Raw genomic sequence first — 19,524 nt, 5'->3', positions numbered from 1 at the left:
CAGCCAATGGGAGACCAAAGTCTCCCATTTTGAGAAAGAAACAGTAGCTCAAAAGCACAAAGATGCTGGTGTGGTTTGTTTTTAAGTGATCTCTATCCTCCATGTGGGGCTTGGACTCACAATCCTGAGATCGAGAGCTGCCTGCTCTACCACCTGAGCCGTCCAGGCACCCGTCAAAAGCACGGAGATACTACTACATCATTTTTACCTCAAAATAAGCCCCCCTCATATACCTTGATGCTTTGGGTTTTTAATGTATCTGGTTTGTTGGTCACTTGATGCAAGGACTCTCTTTTCAGAGTGGTGGCTCTTTCATCCATCTTAAAGGGTAAAAACAACAAGATTAAAGGCAAACATTAAAACTTAACAACATCTAACACTTTTAAAACAAACTGGTCAAACTTCTTTAAAGGTTCTCAGAGCACTTTCAACAGAAATACCAGTAGGTGAACGAGAGGGGAGGGAGAAATGTTGCTGAGATACAAAGCTGAAACTGGTGCTTCACAAACCTTAAAACTTCTGAAGCATAAACAGCGAGAGGACTTAGACCCAGAAATATGCTAGGTAGGATGCTGCTGGAAGACACAGCAGGACAAATGGTACTACCAACAATTTCCTCTCTGGAGGAAAAAAAAGTGGAGAGGAGAGGGACAGAACGGGCAGTTTGGGGCAGAAAGTTCTAACTGTGAGCCTTGAAAACCTTCAAGGCCTACTAACTCATAAAATCACCCCAAATTCCTAGCCCCAACTTAGCTGAGTTCAAAAGTGCTTTTTAAAATAAGGCTCCTTGGGGCGCCTGGGTGGCTCAGTCGTTAAGCGCCTGCCTTCTGCTCAGGTCATGATCTCAGGGTCCTGGGATTGAGCCCCATGTCAGGCTCCCTGCTCAGCGGGAAGCCTGCTTCTCCCTCTTCCTCTGCCCCTGCTTGTGTTCTCTCTCTTGTGGTTTCTCTCTGTCAAATAAAGAAAATCTCCAAAAAAATAAAAAATAAAATAAAATAAGGCTCCTTTAATCTTCCCAGCTTTGCAGTATATGACATGCCTTTGTAAACCAGGAGGGGGAACAGGTCTTCTGATTCCACCCTCCAAGCAACGTCCAACAAGCTGCTCCGGCTCCACTGTGGCTGAGCCGGCTCACAATCTGATGTCTGGTTGCTGGGCTTCAATTTTCCTCGTGGGCTTGCTTCTAGTTCTGCTACTTTCCTTCCATTTATGGTACAATTTCTTGTTTTAGGTTTGCATTTCTTTACATATGCCTGTGTCTTTGCTGCAGGACTTCTTTAAGGGTGGGGCTTGCAGCTATTTAAAAAATAATCCCCGTGGATCCCAGCACAAAGTCCATATGAAGGGGATTAAAAAGCACACATTTTATTGACAATAACATGAAAACCAGTAAAACACACAGTCTGCTAGCATCAGTGACTTAGGTCACTTAGTATGCTTGTGTAAAATGAGAGGATGGACTCAATGATCTCTCAAGTGTAGGAGCTGGTCTGGTCTGGTTTGTTTTAAATGGCTTTCCTGCGTTACATGCAAAAGGTTCACCCTAACATGCAGACCAAGCAGGATAAATCTGAAAGCCAAGTTCAGGCAAAGCAACGGCAAAAGATTCTTCAGTCATTGTCACTGTCAATGCTCCCACCCTTACCAACTTAAAAAAGAGTAAGAAGACCTCCCTTGGAAGTATGTGCCAGAGCTTCCCCACCAGACGTGTCACTGGTAACATGACAGGAGACTTGTCATTTCTGCCAATGACTTGTGGTGTGGCCCTGGCAAGCCATGCAACTCCTCCTTCACACCTCCCCTTCCAGATCAGGGCTAACTCTGCCTGTGCCACTCTTTATCACAAAGCTAGTGTGAAGCATGGTACGAATACGTAGCCTCTCAAACATGCCAGGGGACTGGATCTGAAAAGTCTGTGGAGTGTCATCCATGTACAGACAAAACACACTGCAACACAGAACATACCACAAAGGATCCAAAAAGGCTTACCATGCTGAGGGACAGGTTCGCTTGCTTTTCTACCTTGCTCACAGCAACAAGATCTGTTTCTATCAAGTTGATTCTCTGGGTAAGGTTACTGACTGTCTCATTCATCCCCTCGAGTTTAAGATCATTCTGCCTCTGGTACCCAACTAGGGCACTGTTTACCTCCTCTAAAGAGTTGTGAAGGTACAGGATATCCTGGAGTGGAAATAAATCAAATTGTGGAACCCAGCTAAAGACATACACTCGACAAGCAGGCCAGCAGCACTAAACAACCATTACTATGTCACGTTATTGAAGTAAACTCCTTTTCCTGGTTTAGACCATTGATTGTCTGTCTTGGCTTTGTCCCTCCACTCTAAATTGCTCCGAGTCACTCCCTCTGGAATTGTTTGACCTCAGCTAGACAAAAGGGGAAAGGGGACTACCTACATGATTCACTCTCTGGTCCCAGAAAGCTGAGAGCTTGGAAATTGATTTCCCAATGTTTACCTCACCTGCTGGCAGGAAAGCTTGCTGGGTTATTAACTGAAACGCCTATTAACCTAATTTGTCAGAACAAAACTACCTTAGGAACAATACCAATTACTGAATTGGCTCATGTAGCAAAACCATAACAAGTAGTGCATTATTTAGTACAAGATTCAATTATTTTTATTGACATCCTCTAGTACTGATTGCCACTTAAAAAGGAATGATGACTATAGGTTTTAGAGGGCATTAAACTCAGGACAGGAATTCTTCTTAGTGAAGATTTCCTTTATTCTCTTTAATGTGATTCTGAATTCAGTAGCCTTTTCCCTCCTCTTGTCTTTAGAAAATCTTGACTTCCAGGGATATGCTTTCCAACATTTTAGAAATGTTAACTTGCCCAGATTGCTACTTTTCATAAACAGTTTCAGGATAATTTGGCTATCCTATGTCTTCCAAGATGTGAAAAGGAATTTACTCCACTGATTGACATGCAGGGGAAAAAAGCAGAGTGCCAAAGAAGAGCCAGGATGGCATCTTGGATTCCTAAGATAGTAAAACACATTGCTGTCTGCTCAGCTCTCAGGCAGGCAAATAGATGCCTGGGATGAGGCGTGACAACACTGAGCCCAACTATTCAGGCAGACCCCAGAGTCCACTGTGGGCACAGGGAGTTAAGCCAGAAACAGAAAGTACCTGTTTCAAATTCTCACTGTAGGTTTTATTGTCAAATTCTGATGTAGCTGAAGGTGATGGAATGAGCTGCTTGCTTCCACTGGTCTCTTTCAAGAAGTGCCGATTCTGTTAACAGAAATGGAGGTTAGTATAGGCAACAACTAATTACCAGACCTACTTAACCATCTGGGAAGGTCCTAGGATATTCTAGTTTCCCAGAGGGGGCATTCACAGATTAATCAACAATTATTTCCCAGGAGTCTACAGTGTGACCAGTCTTGTGCTAGGCCCCAAGGGCAGCAGATACTTTTGGGAATGCCAACCTGAAGCATGGACTAGATCAGCAGTACCCAGACACATCAGGGAGCTGAGATCCGCCCAGTCTGTTTTTTGTCTCTGAATGGAATGAACTCCCCAGAACCAGTCCTTCTCTCCTCTATTACCTATACTCCCAGAGAAACTACAGAATCTCTAGAACCTCCCAGGGGACAACTCAGTCTGGACCTGGCTAATGTCATCACTTTCCCAGGACTAAAGAGGTTTGTGCACTCAAGGAATAGCCAGTCATGTAACCACTAGCCTTGGGCTCTAAGTACAACAACCAATCATGCACATTATTCATTTTTCAGCTTTTACAGCACATGCCAAGATTTATGTCTGAGTGTTATCCTTCCCTTCCCATCCCCTTCCCACTGTTAAAGTCTCTCTTGGCAGAGACTGAAGTATAACACATTGATATACACTTTTTCCCTCTAGTGGAAAAACTCTGGATGGCTTAATCTTTCAGAGCTCGTATCTATGACTTACTCAGTATAAAATGTGCCAGTGGCGAGGATTACCATTGGCAACCATGGAAGTTTAAAAGAGGCAGATTTAATTATACCAGAATGCAATTAGGGAAAATAAACGGTTTTCCCTGAAATTTGAAATCCTAGACATTTATCAACCCTGCTTTTATAAGAAACAAAAGGCAACAATAAAGAAAAAGGGAGGTGAGAGAAAAAACCCAATGGTCTAGAGCATGAATTTTTGACTTAGGAAACATGTATTTTGGAAAATATTTATTACTTTGAGAAAATGCTCAAGATATTAACATAAGGGTAATGAAAAAATTATTGAGATTATGTATCCCACTGTTACTCAGCAGCGGAGGTGGAACTGGAATCCAAACTGTCTGAACACTAGCTCAATGTCTGTTCCTCTGGGTCAGCTCCATTAAGTATCGGTGAGGAGTACCTGTTTTGAAGAAATGAAAACCCCCTTCTAGACCTTCTGGAGCTCTAATATAGCCCATATCTCCTTGTTACAAATTGCCCAGTTTAAACTCGAAACTCCAAAGCTGGAAAAGAGTATGTGGGCTAGACCTAGAAATTAGTGGAAAAGTTGGGGAACTTTTGTGTGCCTTGAACAGTCCTGATTTCATGTACATATAAGTCAGCTCCCCAGCAAGGCGAGGGCTATGCCATCCTTTTTCCCTTTGTAAATCTTTCATGGGGCAGAGTACTCTGCCCCATGATTGATAAGGCCTCTGAATGACTATAGACCACTTAGACCCACACAACATGAAGAGACATTTGAAAACAATTCCTGAGCACTGCAGGGGTTTGCTTCTGTCTCACTTATCTGCTGCTGCGTAACAAATCATCCCCAAACTTTGTGGCTTAAAACAATTTATTATTTGCCATGATTCGTGGGTTGACTGGGCTCAAGGGGTGGGGGTATTCTTCTGTTTCACATGGTGCAGGCTCAAGCCTCTCTCTCTCTCTCTCTCTCTCTCACACACACACACACACACACATGGCTGCATTCAACTGAGTGTCTGGCTAGTGCCAGAACATCCTAAATAGCCTTTCATTTATAGAGTCCTTTTCACTTGGCCTCTCATCATTTCATAGTCTGAGAGTTCTGTCCAAATTCCTGACTCACAAAACAGTGAGAAATAATAATGTGTTGTTTTAAGCCACTAAATTTAGGGTGATTTGTTATGTAGCAATCAATACCTGCGACACTTCCCTTTCCTTCTACTACATTCTCCTTCCTACTCATTCCATCTCAAACTGTATCTTACTGCTGTTACTTTCTCCACTACGTTCACAAAAGACTCAGCTTTTAATTTTATCCTCCTTGACTGCATAATTTATAGATTACATCTTTTAAAAAGGTGCATAATAAGGTCTGTTGAGATGAATGGGAAGATGGCATCACTCCTATTACACAGAAGAGGGCAGGCAGAATGCTGACTTCCTGTAGCATTTGTAGATTTCCTTACCATGTCACTCTGCAGTGACTCCATGGTTTTCCTGTGTTCATCCACAGTCTTCTGTATTGCCTCCACAGCAAGATGGACGCTGTTTAAAGTGTTGCCAATGGTAGCTACACTCTGAACAGAAATATGTTGTTAGGCCAGTGTCTTTTTCTTTTTGAAATTTCTAACAGTGTTACTAAGATGTAACTGGTACACAATGACTGGCACATATTCAAAAAGGTTGGTAAGTTTTGACATATACACCTAGGAAACCATTAGCATGATCAAGATAATGAACATCCATTGCCCAAGCTTCCTTAGACCCCTTTGTGATTCTTCCCTCCCCCACCTCCAGGCAGCCACTGATCAACCACATATCAGTTTGCATGTTCTAGAATTTTGTATAAATAGGACCAGTGAGTGAGTATGTAGGTTTTTTGTTTTGTTTTTTCTTTCACTCAGCTTCACATTTTAAGATTTATCCATGTTGTAGCCACTTAGCTTGTTGCTGAGAAGCTTCCATCATATGGATACAACAGAGTTTAACTACTCACCTGTTGATGGACATTTAGGTTGCTTTCAGTATTTGACTAGTACAAATAAAGGTGCTATCAACATTCATGCGCAAGTCTTTATGTGGGCATGTGTTTTCATTTCTCTCTGTTGTATGCTTTTTCATCATCATAATGCCTAGAAGGTGAATGGCCAATCATATGGAAGATATATGCTTAACTTTTTAAAAAGCTGCCAAGATGTGCTCTAAAATGGTTATAGCATTTTACATTCCTACCAGCAGTGTAGGAGAATTCCAGTTCTTCATATATGCATCAATACTGCTGCTCTCAGTCTTTTTCATTTAAGCCATTCTTTTAGGAATGCAGTGGTCTATCACTGTTATTTTATTTTACATCAAACACTGACCTAAAGAAGCTCAGTGTTTCTAATTATTTCAAGTCTCTTCAAACTGAATTTCATGTAGCTTATGCAGACACAATTAACAGGAAACTACACATGTTTATTTATATACAGCTGACCCTTCAACAACGCAGTTGTTCAATTTTGCAATTGAGAATCTACATGTAACTTTTTTTTTACATGTAACTTCTAACCCCCCCAAAACTTAACTACTAATAGCTTGTTGACCAGACGCCTACCAATAGCCTAAATTGCTAACACATATTGTGTATGTTATATGTATTATACATTATATTCTAACCACAAAGCTAAAGAAAATGTTAAGAAAATCATAAGAGAAAATACATTTATGGTATTGCACTCTATCTACCAAAAAAAAAAAAAAAAATCCAGAGAAGTGGACTGCATAGTTCCAGGGTCACCTGTATATGTAAAATACAGATATATATAAAACAAACAGTTTTCCCAATTTAAAGGACTTTTCCTAGAGAAAAACCATTATCTTTTTCTTAAAAAACAAAAACTAGTTCATAAATCTGGGACCCACTGATAAGGGTCTCCCACAAACTGCCCTTACCAAGTCATGTGGTAGGTGGCAGAAGGCCACAGCTAACTATACACTGCTACTGTGTCAGGAGCAAATGATGACTTTTGAATGACAATGGGTAGAACCATTTTTGGCTTTGGGAAACCCAGTGTTGCAGAAATGAAGGAAAAATTCCATTTGGCAGCATTTGTTCCTCTTTTGCTTTAGAATCCCATCAGCAAATGCTGAGTGGAATGAGATGCAAGTCTTCATTAGGCTTAAGGAGCCCAAGTATTTTCCAAGGTACTTGGAAAATATGATTCAGAAATCACCATTTTAAAAAGACCTGTCCTAAGAGAATATCCACAAGAGTGTTACTATTTGGTGGGTGTTGGCCTATTATTAAGATATACTGACAGTTTCATAGTTTTAATTTTTTAAAAAATTTTTGTTTTTTTATTTGAGAGAGAGAGGGTGCGCACAAAAGCAGAGGGGGGAGAAGAGGGAGCCTGATGCAGGGCTTGATCTAGGACCCTGGGATCATGACCTGAGCCAAAAGCAGATGCTTAACTGACTGAGCCTCCCAGGTGTTTCAGTTTTATAGTTTTATGGTAAATACATTAGTATTTTTTTTTAAGATTTTATTTATTTATTTGTCAGAGAGAGAGAGAGCGCGAGAGAGCGAGCACAGGCAGACAGAGTGGCAGGCAGAGGCAGAGGGAGAAGCAGGCTCCCTGCTGAGCAAGGAGCCCGATGTGGGACTCGATCCCAGGACGCTGGGACCATGACCTGAGCCGAAGGCAGCCGCTTAACCAACTGAGTCACCCAGGCGCCCCTACATTAGTATTTTTAACCAAGGTTGTTTTTATTATACTGACAGCCAAGAACCCAAAAGACCAAGAGATGACATTTTCAAAATTAAAAAAAAAATCATGAGATACATTGAAGTCAGGTGTTTGAGAAGATCTTCCACTTCAAAATGGAGCCACTTGTATTAAAAGTAGTATCTGACATTATAAGTGTACAGATTCCCAAAGAGAAAACACACTGGGTAGAAGTCTCTAAGCTGGGGTTAGTTATGTATGAGAACTCTGTTGTTACAGAAGCTATGGGCATTCAAAGACATCTACTGTTAGACAATCCCGCCTTGCTGGATGTATGAGCCCATTAGGATGCAGGATAGTAAGCTCTTGTTTAAGATTTTTTTTTTTTTTTTTTTTTTTTTTTTTTAAGGAAGCAGCTGACAGAGCCATGTGAACTCTAGAGCAAAACCCTAGAACTAGTATTCTCACCAACAGCAAAGTGCCTGGCACAAACTGGAGGAAGCTCCACAAATGTTTACTGAATTAATTAATGCAATAAGCCAGTATCATTTTCTAATGCAAGACTGCTGTAGTTGCTTCTGTATTAAAGACCACAGAAGCCTACCTTTTTCCGATTTGACCCTGGGGAATAATGGCAAGAACTTGCCTCATCACAGTTCTTTCCCTGCCTTCCCCCACTCCCATCGTCCCCCCCACCCCCCTACCCCACTTTTAACTTGTAACCATCTTGGATAAATAGCAAACTATGAAGACTGAGCACACACAGGTGGAATGACTACAAAGTAGCAAGTTCTGTTTCTGCATGTGGAAACAAATGATCTATTTATAGAGCCTGGCATATAGTCAAATCAAACTTCTATACACTAACTTTGAAAAGTCAAAGATCTTAGATTTGACACCCATTTTTAAAAAAGATTTCATTTATTTATTTGACAGACAGAGATCACAAGTAGGCAGAGAGGCAGACAGAGAGAGAGAGGGGAAAGCAGGCTCCCTGCTGAGCAGAGAGCCGGATACAGGGCTCAATCCCACGACCCTGAGATCATGACCTGAGCTGAAGACAGAGGCTTAACCCTCTTAGCCACCCAGGCGCCCTTGACACCCATTTTTTAAAGGTCCCCTTAACTCCAGAATCCCTCCTTCCATTTTCTGCTGCAGGGATTGATGTTGTTTGTGTCCCAATTAGGTACCCTTCTTTCCTTCCTACCCCTATCCACTCTCCCCATCCAGCTCTCCCGACTACTGTATACTATTTGTCTGGTTGGTTGCTGTCTCTTGCTCTGTGCCTGAATCCTAGAGATCAAGTAAATGGATATTCCAAATCATTTTTTCCTAGGCCCTAGAGTTTAGGGTACATCAGAGTGAATTACTTAGAGGATGTGCACCTTTACCTTTATAAAATAATATCTAATGTTTTCCAAAATGCTTTGTACTAATTTATACTCCCAGCAGGACTGTTTTAAAGTTACCTTTGCTCTATATCCTTGCCAACCTTACTATATCCTAAACTTTGAAATTCTGCATTTTCCCCAATTATCATTCTTATGTTTTTAAAAAAACTTCTTTGTCAACCATAAAAAAAAAAAAATAGCCATCTAGAGCAACTCTCTTCTACAGTTGGTCTGCTTTCATGAAGATACTGTGGATGATGAATTGAGAATGCAAGTGATGAGAAGCAAACCCATGTATGTTAACCTCTAGGAGCCCCAGAACAGCAATCTCGGCATTCAGGGAGCCAAATAAAAAGGTGTAAATCCATAAAACAAAAACAAAAACAACTAAACTCACCTGTTGCAAATTAAATGCCCAACTAACCAAACCAAAACAGAGAAGTTCTGAACTGTTTAGAACACAGTGATATACTCAATTACTGCCCTCTGGGAATAGCTGATTTCAAATGCCATGCTTTCAAAGAAGATTTGTTATAAGCTGTAGCAATAAGTTAATCTCAGTGCCCACATGTAGCACTTACCTTCTGCAGTCCCTCTACAGTGGTAGGCAGACTAATTAAGTCTGCAGCTGACTTAACGTTGGCTTTGAGGTGGTTTACTGCAGAAGTCAACAGGGAAAGCTGAAAGGAAGAGAGTAACAATGAAACGAGAATTTGGAGAATGAATACTTCCTGCACAGACTCAAGGTGCCCTTGGCTTTTAAGCATTTCTGTGATCCAGACATTATACCTTGTCACCTCACAAGAGTGGAGGAACTGTAATATCCTGGATAGAACTGAGACCTGGAAGGCAGCAGTAATACCTCTTCCTTCCCTGCCCCCATTTTTAAAAAAAAAATAAAGATTTATTTATTTATTCGAGAGAGAGGGAGAGAGAGAGATGGGGAGAGAGGGGGAGAGAGAAAAACTCAACCAGATTCCATGCTGAGTGTGGAGCCCAACTCAGGGCTCAATCTCAGGACCCTGAGATGACAACCTGAGTGGAAACCCAGAGTTGGATGCTTAACCAATGTGCTACCCAAGCACACTTTCCCTGCCCAATTTAAACACCAGTGCCAAAGAGGGAAAGGCAAGTATTATTCTTCACCTTACTCCTGGCAGCTACAAGATCCAACTCTTGTTACCGAAAAGTTGCAGTGATTACAACACGATCCCTCAACAATTGGACAGGGAGAAAGCTAATGATCAAGAACCCCTGAAAGATTTCATTTTGGTAAAAAATAACACCTTGGTTATTTACTGAACTTTTGTTCCTGACCAAGTGGGAACATATATTATAAAGTAAAAGCCCATCATCACAAAATACAGTCTACAGGAGCTTGTGCAACACTTTAAACTACTTGGAGATTCAGTTTTGGTTTAACAATGTGATTAATATTTCAAACTCAATAGCTCAACCAAAGTACTACTCTGTACCTAAAGGGGCTCCATAAATACCCACTGACACGCTGACTGATGCAGTACTTGTATTAAAATAGGAATTGAATAAAAAGAAAATGTGTCTTCCCTTCTGCTATGTAGGGGTAGAATTCTAAATGGCTAGACTTCTGTCTTGAAGGAGGACTGGGGGAACCTGTATAATACATAATTTCAGGCAGCAGAGATCACATCCCAACACCTTTGTAGTGTGGCTCAAAACATTCTTGAAAGAGTCTTAGTTCCAAACTGCTTTCCTGCCCCAAATTCTAGGATGAGGACACAGATCTACCAATAGCAATTATATTCCAAATGGCCTCACAGAAAAACCACTGAAGTTTCTGGGCACCTGTTATGTGCCTAACACTGTGGTAGGCAGTAGCAGATGGACAGCAGACAAAGAGAACCTGATCCCTTCTTCTTTCCTTCAGAGGACAGACACACACCAGGGCTGGGTGTCTCTGTGTTAGGCACTGCCGCAGGCACTGTGCAGACAGTGGCAAACAAGACCGTGAGGTTTTACTCTCAAGGAGCTTACATCCTAGTAGAAGGTGAAAGAAAAATAAAGAGGAAAAGTATCAGATGAGCAAGGAATTTCAACAGGATTCCTGGAGCAAGTGGCAGCATGTTCTGAACCAGGAAGTCCACTCTAAGAAGCCCAGGATCTCAGGCCTCTTTCCCTCTTGCCTTTTAAGAGAGATATATTCAGGAGCTTCAGACCATTTTTCATTCATTCATGACTGCAACAAATGAGCCCTATTCCATACCAGTGGTGAAAATACAGTGATCTTGCAGTATTTACATTTTAGTGCAAAGAGACAGACAATTTTATATAAGAAAAACACAGGATGGTGGGGTGCATTAGAAGAAAATTTAAATAAGGTGACTTTAGATTAGATTGTCAGACGAGATGAAATTTGAACTGAGATCTTAATAACAAGAAGGACTTAGTCAAAGACTGAATGAGTGCATTTCAGGGCAGAGGGAACTGCTAGGGCAAATGCCCCAGTGCAGGGAAGAGCTTGGCATATTTGAAGAACAGAAAGAAGGCTTGGTGGGAGGAACACATAATGTGAGTAAGAAAGGGAGAGGAGAAGGGAGACACAAAGAGGGGGAGGTAGAAGAGTAGAGGTAAGTAGGTAACATTTTTTATTTTAGAGATTTTATTTATTTGACAGAGAGAGGAGAAGCAGGCTCCCTGCTGAGCAGAGAGCTCGATGTGGGGCTCGATCCCAGGACCCTGAGATCATGACCTGAGCCCAAGGCAGAGGCTTTAACCCACTGAGCCACCCAGGTGCCTTGTTAGGTAACATTAAAGAAATAATTAAGTACTAGATGTGATACCAAATAAAGTTCAAAGAAAAAGATATTTGTGTAGGCCGAAAGGGACAGCCTTCACTGAAGTGGGATTCAAATTATATTCTGATGGAGAAGTAAGACTTTTATATATAAAAATAAAACAGGTTTCCTTTCTAGGTTAAACAGGTGAGTGTGGTATTAGGATATCAGTAGGGAACGACAGCATGAATAGGCCCAAGAATACCTTTTCTTCACGGTCTTTCTCAAAGTGACAATGACTTATTTATTTGTGTGATACTTGATTAAAGATTCTGTATTCCACTAGACTGGAAGCTCCATGACATATGGACCATGTCTATTTCAGCATTTTCCATAATATGCCCGGCATACAGACAATCATCAGTTAAAGTATTCACTGAATGAATGTATGGCTGAGAAAGAACACTCTGTCTAGGAGGACAGTGAGAAGACTAGTCTAAGCAGAGTAGAGGATAGAGGCCAGGAAGGAGGAGATAAGCCTAAATAAGTAGTTGACTCATTTTTCTCACCAGTAAAATGGCTGGAACAATAAAAACTGTTTAACAATCACCTCACAGGGATGTATGCATGTTTTAAAATATGTCTACAAATTCTTTGATAGTCTTCTCTTCAACAGGTGGAATGTAATCCCCTTCCCTTGAACGTGGCCCATCCCCACTGACTCACTTTTAGCCAATAAAGTGGAAGAGAAAATGGGCAGCTTTGGAAACTAGTTCGTTAAAAGCACCAGGGCTGCTTCTTTGCTGCCCTTTGGATCACTCACTCATGGAAGCCAGCTGCTGTGTTGTGAGAACACACAAGCAGCCCAGTGGAGAAGCCTACGTTGAGAGGAACTAAGAACTGTGGCCAATAAGCCATGTGGGTGAAGATCCTGCAGTTGTAGGGAAGCCTTCAGATGATGCAGCCTTGGCCTAGACCTTAAAAGCAACCTTAGAGAGATCTTAGCCAGAACTACTCAACTAAGCAGCTCCCAAATTCCTGACCCACAGAAACTGTGAGGCAACAAATGCTTCTTCTGTTAAGTCATTAAGTTTTGGGATGAAGGTAACACAGAGACAGATGACTAATACAGGCCATGAGGATGAAATGAGATATATAACTAAAGCTCTTAGCACAGTACATAGTACAAACAAAATACCAAATTAGTGTTAGCTCTTTAACAGTGAAATTTAATAAGCACTTAAAACATGTCATTCTCCATAAATGCGCTAAAATATTCAGACTAATCTTCAACATTCCAACTCTAGCCATTTAAAAACATGATAGGTGAGAAACCTCAGCCCACAGAGAGATACTCTCAGCAAACAATAAACCTCTTAAGGGTAGCGATTACATCACGGAGATTGTTTTAATCCATACCTTTAAAAAGATATGAATGATACTGAGGTTTGAAAAGGACTTAAAGGAAATAGGCATTCTTATGTATCATTAATGGGAATGTAAACTGGAGAAGACCTGTAAGAAGGTTATCGAGGAGTACATGTCAAAATTTGAGTGGTTAGGGAGCCTGGGTGGCTCAGTCGATTAAGTGTCTGCCTTTGACTCAGGTCATGATCCCAGAGTCCTGGGATCGAGTCCCCCACTGGGCTCCTTGCTCAGCAGAGAGTCTGCTGCTCCCTCTGCCCCCCAACTCCTGCTCACTTGCTCTCTTTCTCTCTCTCTGGCAAATAAAAATAAATAAATAAAAATTTCAGTGTTTATATCCTTTAATTAAGCAATTTCATTTCTGGAACTCTATCTACACATTACTTGCTCATGTACACAAACATGTATGCACAACAGAATCTACTGCTTCCCTATTTGTAATAGTAAACCCTAGAAACCACCCAAATGTCTACTAAGGATGAGAAGATATATTCAGTGAACAAAGAAGTTGTGGAACAATATACAGGGAATAACTCCATTCATCTGGTCTCTCACACACACATACACACACACTAAAGCATAAACTAATTCTTATTAAAAGCTATTAAGATTTTTCACAGAAAGGAGGCTAGAAGAATGCAGCCCAGACTAATGGCAATGGACACCTATGGGGCCTGGAAATGTGTGTGAAGGGGGAACACACAGAGATGTGCACTGAAGGGAAATTTTCTTAAGGAGTTCCTTATGTATTTTATTGTTTAAACCTTAGGTAAGAATACACGCATATATTACTCATAAAATTTTAAAGACAAAAGATGGCAGAGAAATACACACATAGAAAAAAGACACCATGACTCTGGAAGCATTTAACAGATTTCCTAGGCTGGCCCTTTCTTCCATGCCCTTCACTGGGTCTTCCAAGACTATCTTAATGTACTTAGTCATAAAGTGCAAGGAAGGAGGCCTTCCCCAGGTATGTTTTACTCAGTGCCCCAAAGTATGTATACAATTGACTCAATACCAACTTGATGGGCAAGAATACAGTAATTCCAAATGCCCTATCAATTATGTGGTTATCTTTTGGAGACCTAAGGGAACATACTGCTTCCACTTACAACTGGCCAGATCCTAAAAGACACAAGCTATGTTTTGGGTGGAGTGATCTAGGTAGAAACTATTCTCTGAGGAATAGATCCTGAAGCTAATTAGAAGCATCTCAAGAATGGTAATGGCCTCCCAAATGGCCAGTGTGGCTGGAGGCAGCTACCACTTCACCCAAAAGCAGAGGAGCAGGTGCAAGTCAATGCAAGTAGGATAAGGTAAAGTATTGTTCCACTTCTCCCCATCCCCCAAACACCCCAGGCCTAGGGTATCAGCTGCTTCCCTGAAAGAGTATGCCCTGGAGAGCTCACCAGTAACTCTCTAAATACCAAACATCACTTAGGACTTCTTACTCATTTACAAGACCTGAACCCCACATTGGTCACTAAGACTCAGCTACATTCTCAAACTGCAAAGCCGGATTCCATCTTTCAGCATTTCTCTTGTGAGAGCGAAGAAGAGTCAGTATCTGTGGAAAAGTACAGCAAAGCTACATGTGTAACTAGAATGGAGAGACAAGGGGCACTCTCCTTTTACTGCTCTAGTCTCTGATAGATATTCTAGAATGTCAGATCAGATTCAAGCACTACAGAATCTATCTCTAAAAGTCACAAAATATAGTTCAAAGAGTCTAAAAAGTTGAATTAAGTAGAAACCATTAAGAAAAAAACCCACATTCCTGACAAAAGATGAATCATGACTTTTATGCATATTACATGACTTTTCATTAGCAGAATTAAAAATAACTACTGTAGACCATTTGCTTATCAGACCATTTTATACTATAGAGCCTGAAACGCTGCTTTTTTTTTTTTTTTTTTACTTTGGGATTAAAATTAAGGATTCTTTATATAGTAAGTAAAAGACTTACTAAAACAGATAATCATCAATGATGAATGATTATGAGCCTTAATAGGGACCTGATATCACAGCCTTTCAACTCGATCTACTGAGCACCTACTGCAACCTTAATATAAAGATGTAAAGCAGAATGAAAAACTAGAAAGAAAACAGGCTCCTAGGCCTTAAATATTTTAATATTAGTATTGCTACACAGCTGTGCAACCTTGAGCCAACCATTTAACCTCTTTGAGCCTAGTTTTCTTTTTTTTTAAGATTTTTAAATTATTTATTTATTTATTTGAGAGAGAATGAGTGAGAGAGAGCATGAGAGAGGAGAAGGTCAGAGGGAGAAGCAGACTCCCCAACCAGCTGGGAGCCTGATGCGGGACTCAACCCTGGAAGTCCGGGATCATGACCTGAGCCGAAGGCAGTCGCTCAACCAACTGAGCCACCCAGGCGCCCGAGCCTAGTTTTCTTATCTGTAAAATGGAGATACCACCTCCTACTTCATAGGGCTATTGAAGCAAAAAAGGAGATCTCACATGTAGTGCATCTAACTGTGGCCTGCACAAAAAAACATTTAATGAATGGCAGTTATCATCTTAATTGTTCTCATTATTGCCATCATCATGCTTAAAACTCACAAGTTCTAGTACAGAGGCTATCTATACTAGATAGTTATATCTATCTATATATATCTATATAACTATCTACACTAGATAGTTATATACTAGATATCTATACTAGATATCTATATATACTAGATATCTATACTAGATAGTTATATAACTATCATATAAGGTATCAGGACTGAGTGCCAAGAGAAAGAGAGCATACAGAAGGGCACTCAAGGTCCTTCTTGATATGGCTCTTCCTGACATATCCTTACTTCTGGCCTCTTTGCACCAAACTTAGCTATGATGAACTATTAAAATTCCCTGAATGCACTGTTTTTCATTTGTCTTTTCTTCTGGACATGCAGTAAATCCTCATTATTCACAATAGTTATGCTCTAGAAAGTTGCAGCAAACACTGAATTAGTGAATATTGAACCACTGCTCCTAAGGGAAGTACAGGGTTAGGTTCTTGAGAGCTGTCTGGTCACATTTTTGTCAACTGGTCAATATAATATATAACCTTATTTTATAGCTATTTCTATTTAAAGACATCTTATTAAATATACATTGCTGAACTCATGCCTGAAGCTGATCTAACACACGTATTTTCTCTGTGAGACACATCACAGCCTTGGGAAGCCTGGGTGGCTTGTTGGTTAAGCCTCTGCCTTCATCCCAGGGTCCTGGGATGGAGCCCTGCATCGGGCTCCTTGCTCAGCAGACAGCCTGCTTTCCGCTGCCTATATGTGTTCCTGTGCTCTCTCTCTGACCAAAGGGGGAAAAAAAAAGACACATCACAGCCTTCTTGCACTTAGGAATACTAGACAGTACTTGAGCACTATGCTAGGGGGACATGTCAAGCAGTGTAATCACCAAAAAAACTCCATGAAGTGTGAAAACATGGCAGTAAACATAGTTCAAAAAGGAAATCTGTTTACAGTATGACAGCTGAAACAAAGCAGAGTGACACCTTGCTTGACATCAACTGGAAACGTCTGTGCTGGGTGACTCAAATATTCTGCCACTGTACACCTGTCGGTGAAGGACTACAAAAGCAGCACAAGTATAGATTTTGGGGTTACAAATTTTAGCAAGTAGGCGAATGCACAAATATGGAATCTGCAAATGAGGATTAACTCTACTCATGTTTTACCTATGACAGTCTACGGCCATACCACCCTGAACGCGCCCGATCTCGTCTGATCTCGGAAGCTAAGCAGGGTCGGACCTCGTTAGTACTTGGATGGGATACCTATGATACCCTTCTCTCTTTCTGCAGAATACCCCTGGCCAACTCCTATGTACCCTTCAGGACTCAGCTCATGATGTCAGAGAACCCTACCTGGCCCCAGCCATTCTGATTAGACACATCCTTAAAAGTGTCCCTCTAGCACTCATCTGGACCTACTTCTTATTGCCCACAAGGCTGTTTTACAATTGTTTACTTTTCTGTCTCCTCCATTTGGCTATAAGAGCCTTGGGGACAAGAATCATCATTTTTGGTTTTGAATCCAAGGCCTAACTCTATAAAAAGCAGCTCATTAAGCACTGGTTGAATTAACAGTCTTCAAAGAAGGAGGACACTCCCTGTACCGGCTGAGAAAGGCAATGGGTACGAAATCAGAGGTTTCATGAATAAAACAGAAAAGTAAGCAAGATTTTTAACTATTAGTTTAAAAGTTTTCAATATAAAATTTGATTTTAACTTATTTCAAACTAATAGCTTTTTTTTTTTTCAGTTGGCATTAACTTCAGCTCAAACTGGGCTAAGGACAGTTCTTGTTAACTGATGTACTCCATTTTCTTATAAAGCCACTTTGAATTGCTTTTTAAAAAATAATTTGCCAATAAAAGCATCTTAACTGACAGTTACCCTTAGACACAGAAACATAGAAATTAAATATGGATTTTATTTTTATACCTATTCTGATTTAGGACAAATGCCTTTTACTTGAACAGACCATCAGATATGTGTAACAGTAATTTTAGAAAATCACTCAGAGAGCGATGAGCTCCCCTTGGACCAACATGAAGCTCACTGCACTACCACCAGCCTCCCGCGCCCATGCCAGCTTCTGGCTGGTCTCAGCAGTCACTCCCCTCAGCTCTGAAGGTCCAGGAGACTAAAATGGAAAGGGTTTCAGTTCAGTCTCTCCCCGTTTTATATACGAAGCCCTGGGACTGGAGTAAACTTTTCCTGCATACCTGCCTTCCCAGGTACTTCCTGCATTAAAACTAAGAGCCAATCCGAGAACAAAATGATTCTTTTGTTGCTAGATTCCTGGTTAAAGAGAATTCAAAGCCAAAATTTGGAGGGGAAAAAAAAAAAAGCCAAAATATGTAGCAAAGGTTTGATAACCTGTATGTCCTCTCACACCGAGTACCAATTTCCCCTTTCGATTCTTCCCACAATGCTGATTTACATGAATGAGATGGGAAAGAGTTGACATTGACTTTTCATCTTGAAAGATTTCATCCCTGCCTCAGAAGAGTGAGCTCCGTGATGGATTCTCTCAATGGAATCCACGGTTTGCCCCAGTGAGAGATGCTAACGAACTATTTCTCAGTGCTTCACTGTGGTCTATTTTCACTTGATATCATCTCTGACCAAACTGCTAATTTGCTCTGTCAATAAAAGCAAGGCCACAATTTATCCTATTCTTTTTACAAAAGGGAGTGAATACTGGCTTCTCCCTAATTACTGAGAATCCAAAGATAAATGATAACAAGCAAATAGTGGGTGCTACAACCTATCAGTTATTTCATCAGTAATTTTAAAAAGTGAAACAAAACTGAATAGGAAATAAAATATCACAAGGCATACTAAGGGTAAGTTACCGTTTTCAGAAACTTTTACTTTAGTTACACATATATGTATGTAGGTATGTGTTTATTGGGTAATGACATAAAACATTTCTTTTTGTGAGTTCCAGGAGAATTCTGAAAGCCACTGCTGCAGGCCACTGACCCCTGGCCTTAAGTGCTGACCTGCCACACGCCCCCCACTGCTGCTGAGAGCTGGCTGTAGCTTCGGAAATGTGTGTAAGCGCTTAATTCCAGCACGGCGCTCCCTGCCAGTGGCTGATTCTGAACTTTGGGACTCCCTTCTGAAGAACAGAGTATCTGCTTAGCCCCAACGAAGATGGTATATTTATTTATTTTTTTAAAGACCGATTGATTGATTGATTTGCCAGAGAAAGACCGCGAGAGAGCACAAGGAAGACAAACAGCAGGAGAGGAAGAAGAAGGCCCCCCGCTGAGCAGGGAGCCCAGTGCCTTTGGAGGGCTCAGTCCCAGGACCCTGGGCTCAAGACCTGAGCCGAAAGCAGACACTTAACCGACTGAGCCCCGCAGTGCATCTGTTTCTAAGCACTCCACAGGAGTACCATTCCTCCAGTGCTTGACTCTTCTTGCCAGCGTACATCTTTTCTAACTAAACTGCAAAAACTGAGGACAGAGGCTACAGGACCTAGTGACAACTCTAGCGCCTGATACACAGGAGATGCTCAATTAATATCCTCTGAATTAGCCCCTTCCCTCTGTCAGAATCCCTCTTTTGGAATCAATGCCTACTGAGATCTGGTCAACTTAGGGACTGAAAACATTTTTGTTCTAGGCTTGCTTGCCTGGCCAAGGTATTTAACCAACTCTGCTACCTCTTCCTGTGTGGGTCTAGAATAACTATCATTAGCTGCAGATGGTTTACAGGCTTGTTTTACTACAGTGTACACCACTACGCCCAAGCTGCATCTGTG

At 41.1% G+C, this 19,524-nt stretch overlaps 1 protein-coding gene across 2 annotated transcripts in view; it reads right to left on the bottom strand.

Annotated features, from left to right (window-relative positions):
* Nucleotides 1-19,524, bottom strand: part of EFCAB14 (EF-hand calcium binding domain 14) — a 36,734-nt gene that overhangs the window by 8,623 nt on the left and 8,587 nt on the right. Inside the window, exons 4-8 of one of the 2 annotated variants that reach the window (XM_080800325.1) lie at nt 9,612-9,710; nt 5,399-5,509; nt 3,151-3,255; nt 1,990-2,181; nt 234-320 (exon numbers count right to left, since the gene is read on the bottom strand). In XM_080800325.1, the coding sequence (XP_080656451.1) occupies nt 234-320; nt 1,990-2,181; nt 3,151-3,255; nt 5,399-5,509; nt 9,612-9,710 (594 nt within the window). The remainder of the gene's footprint in view (nt 1-233; nt 321-1,989; nt 2,182-3,150; nt 3,256-5,398; nt 5,510-9,611; nt 9,711-19,524) is intronic. The other variant, XM_080800326.1, reaches the window with a different exon arrangement.

Source organism: Martes martes (assembly GCF_963455335.1).
Source record: "Martes martes genome assembly, chromosome: 4".
NCBI classification, from domain to species: domain Eukaryota; kingdom Metazoa; phylum Chordata; class Mammalia; order Carnivora; family Mustelidae; genus Martes; species Martes martes.
Note: the sequence above shows the minus strand (reverse complement) of the source record. Positions and strands in the feature narration are given on the sequence as shown.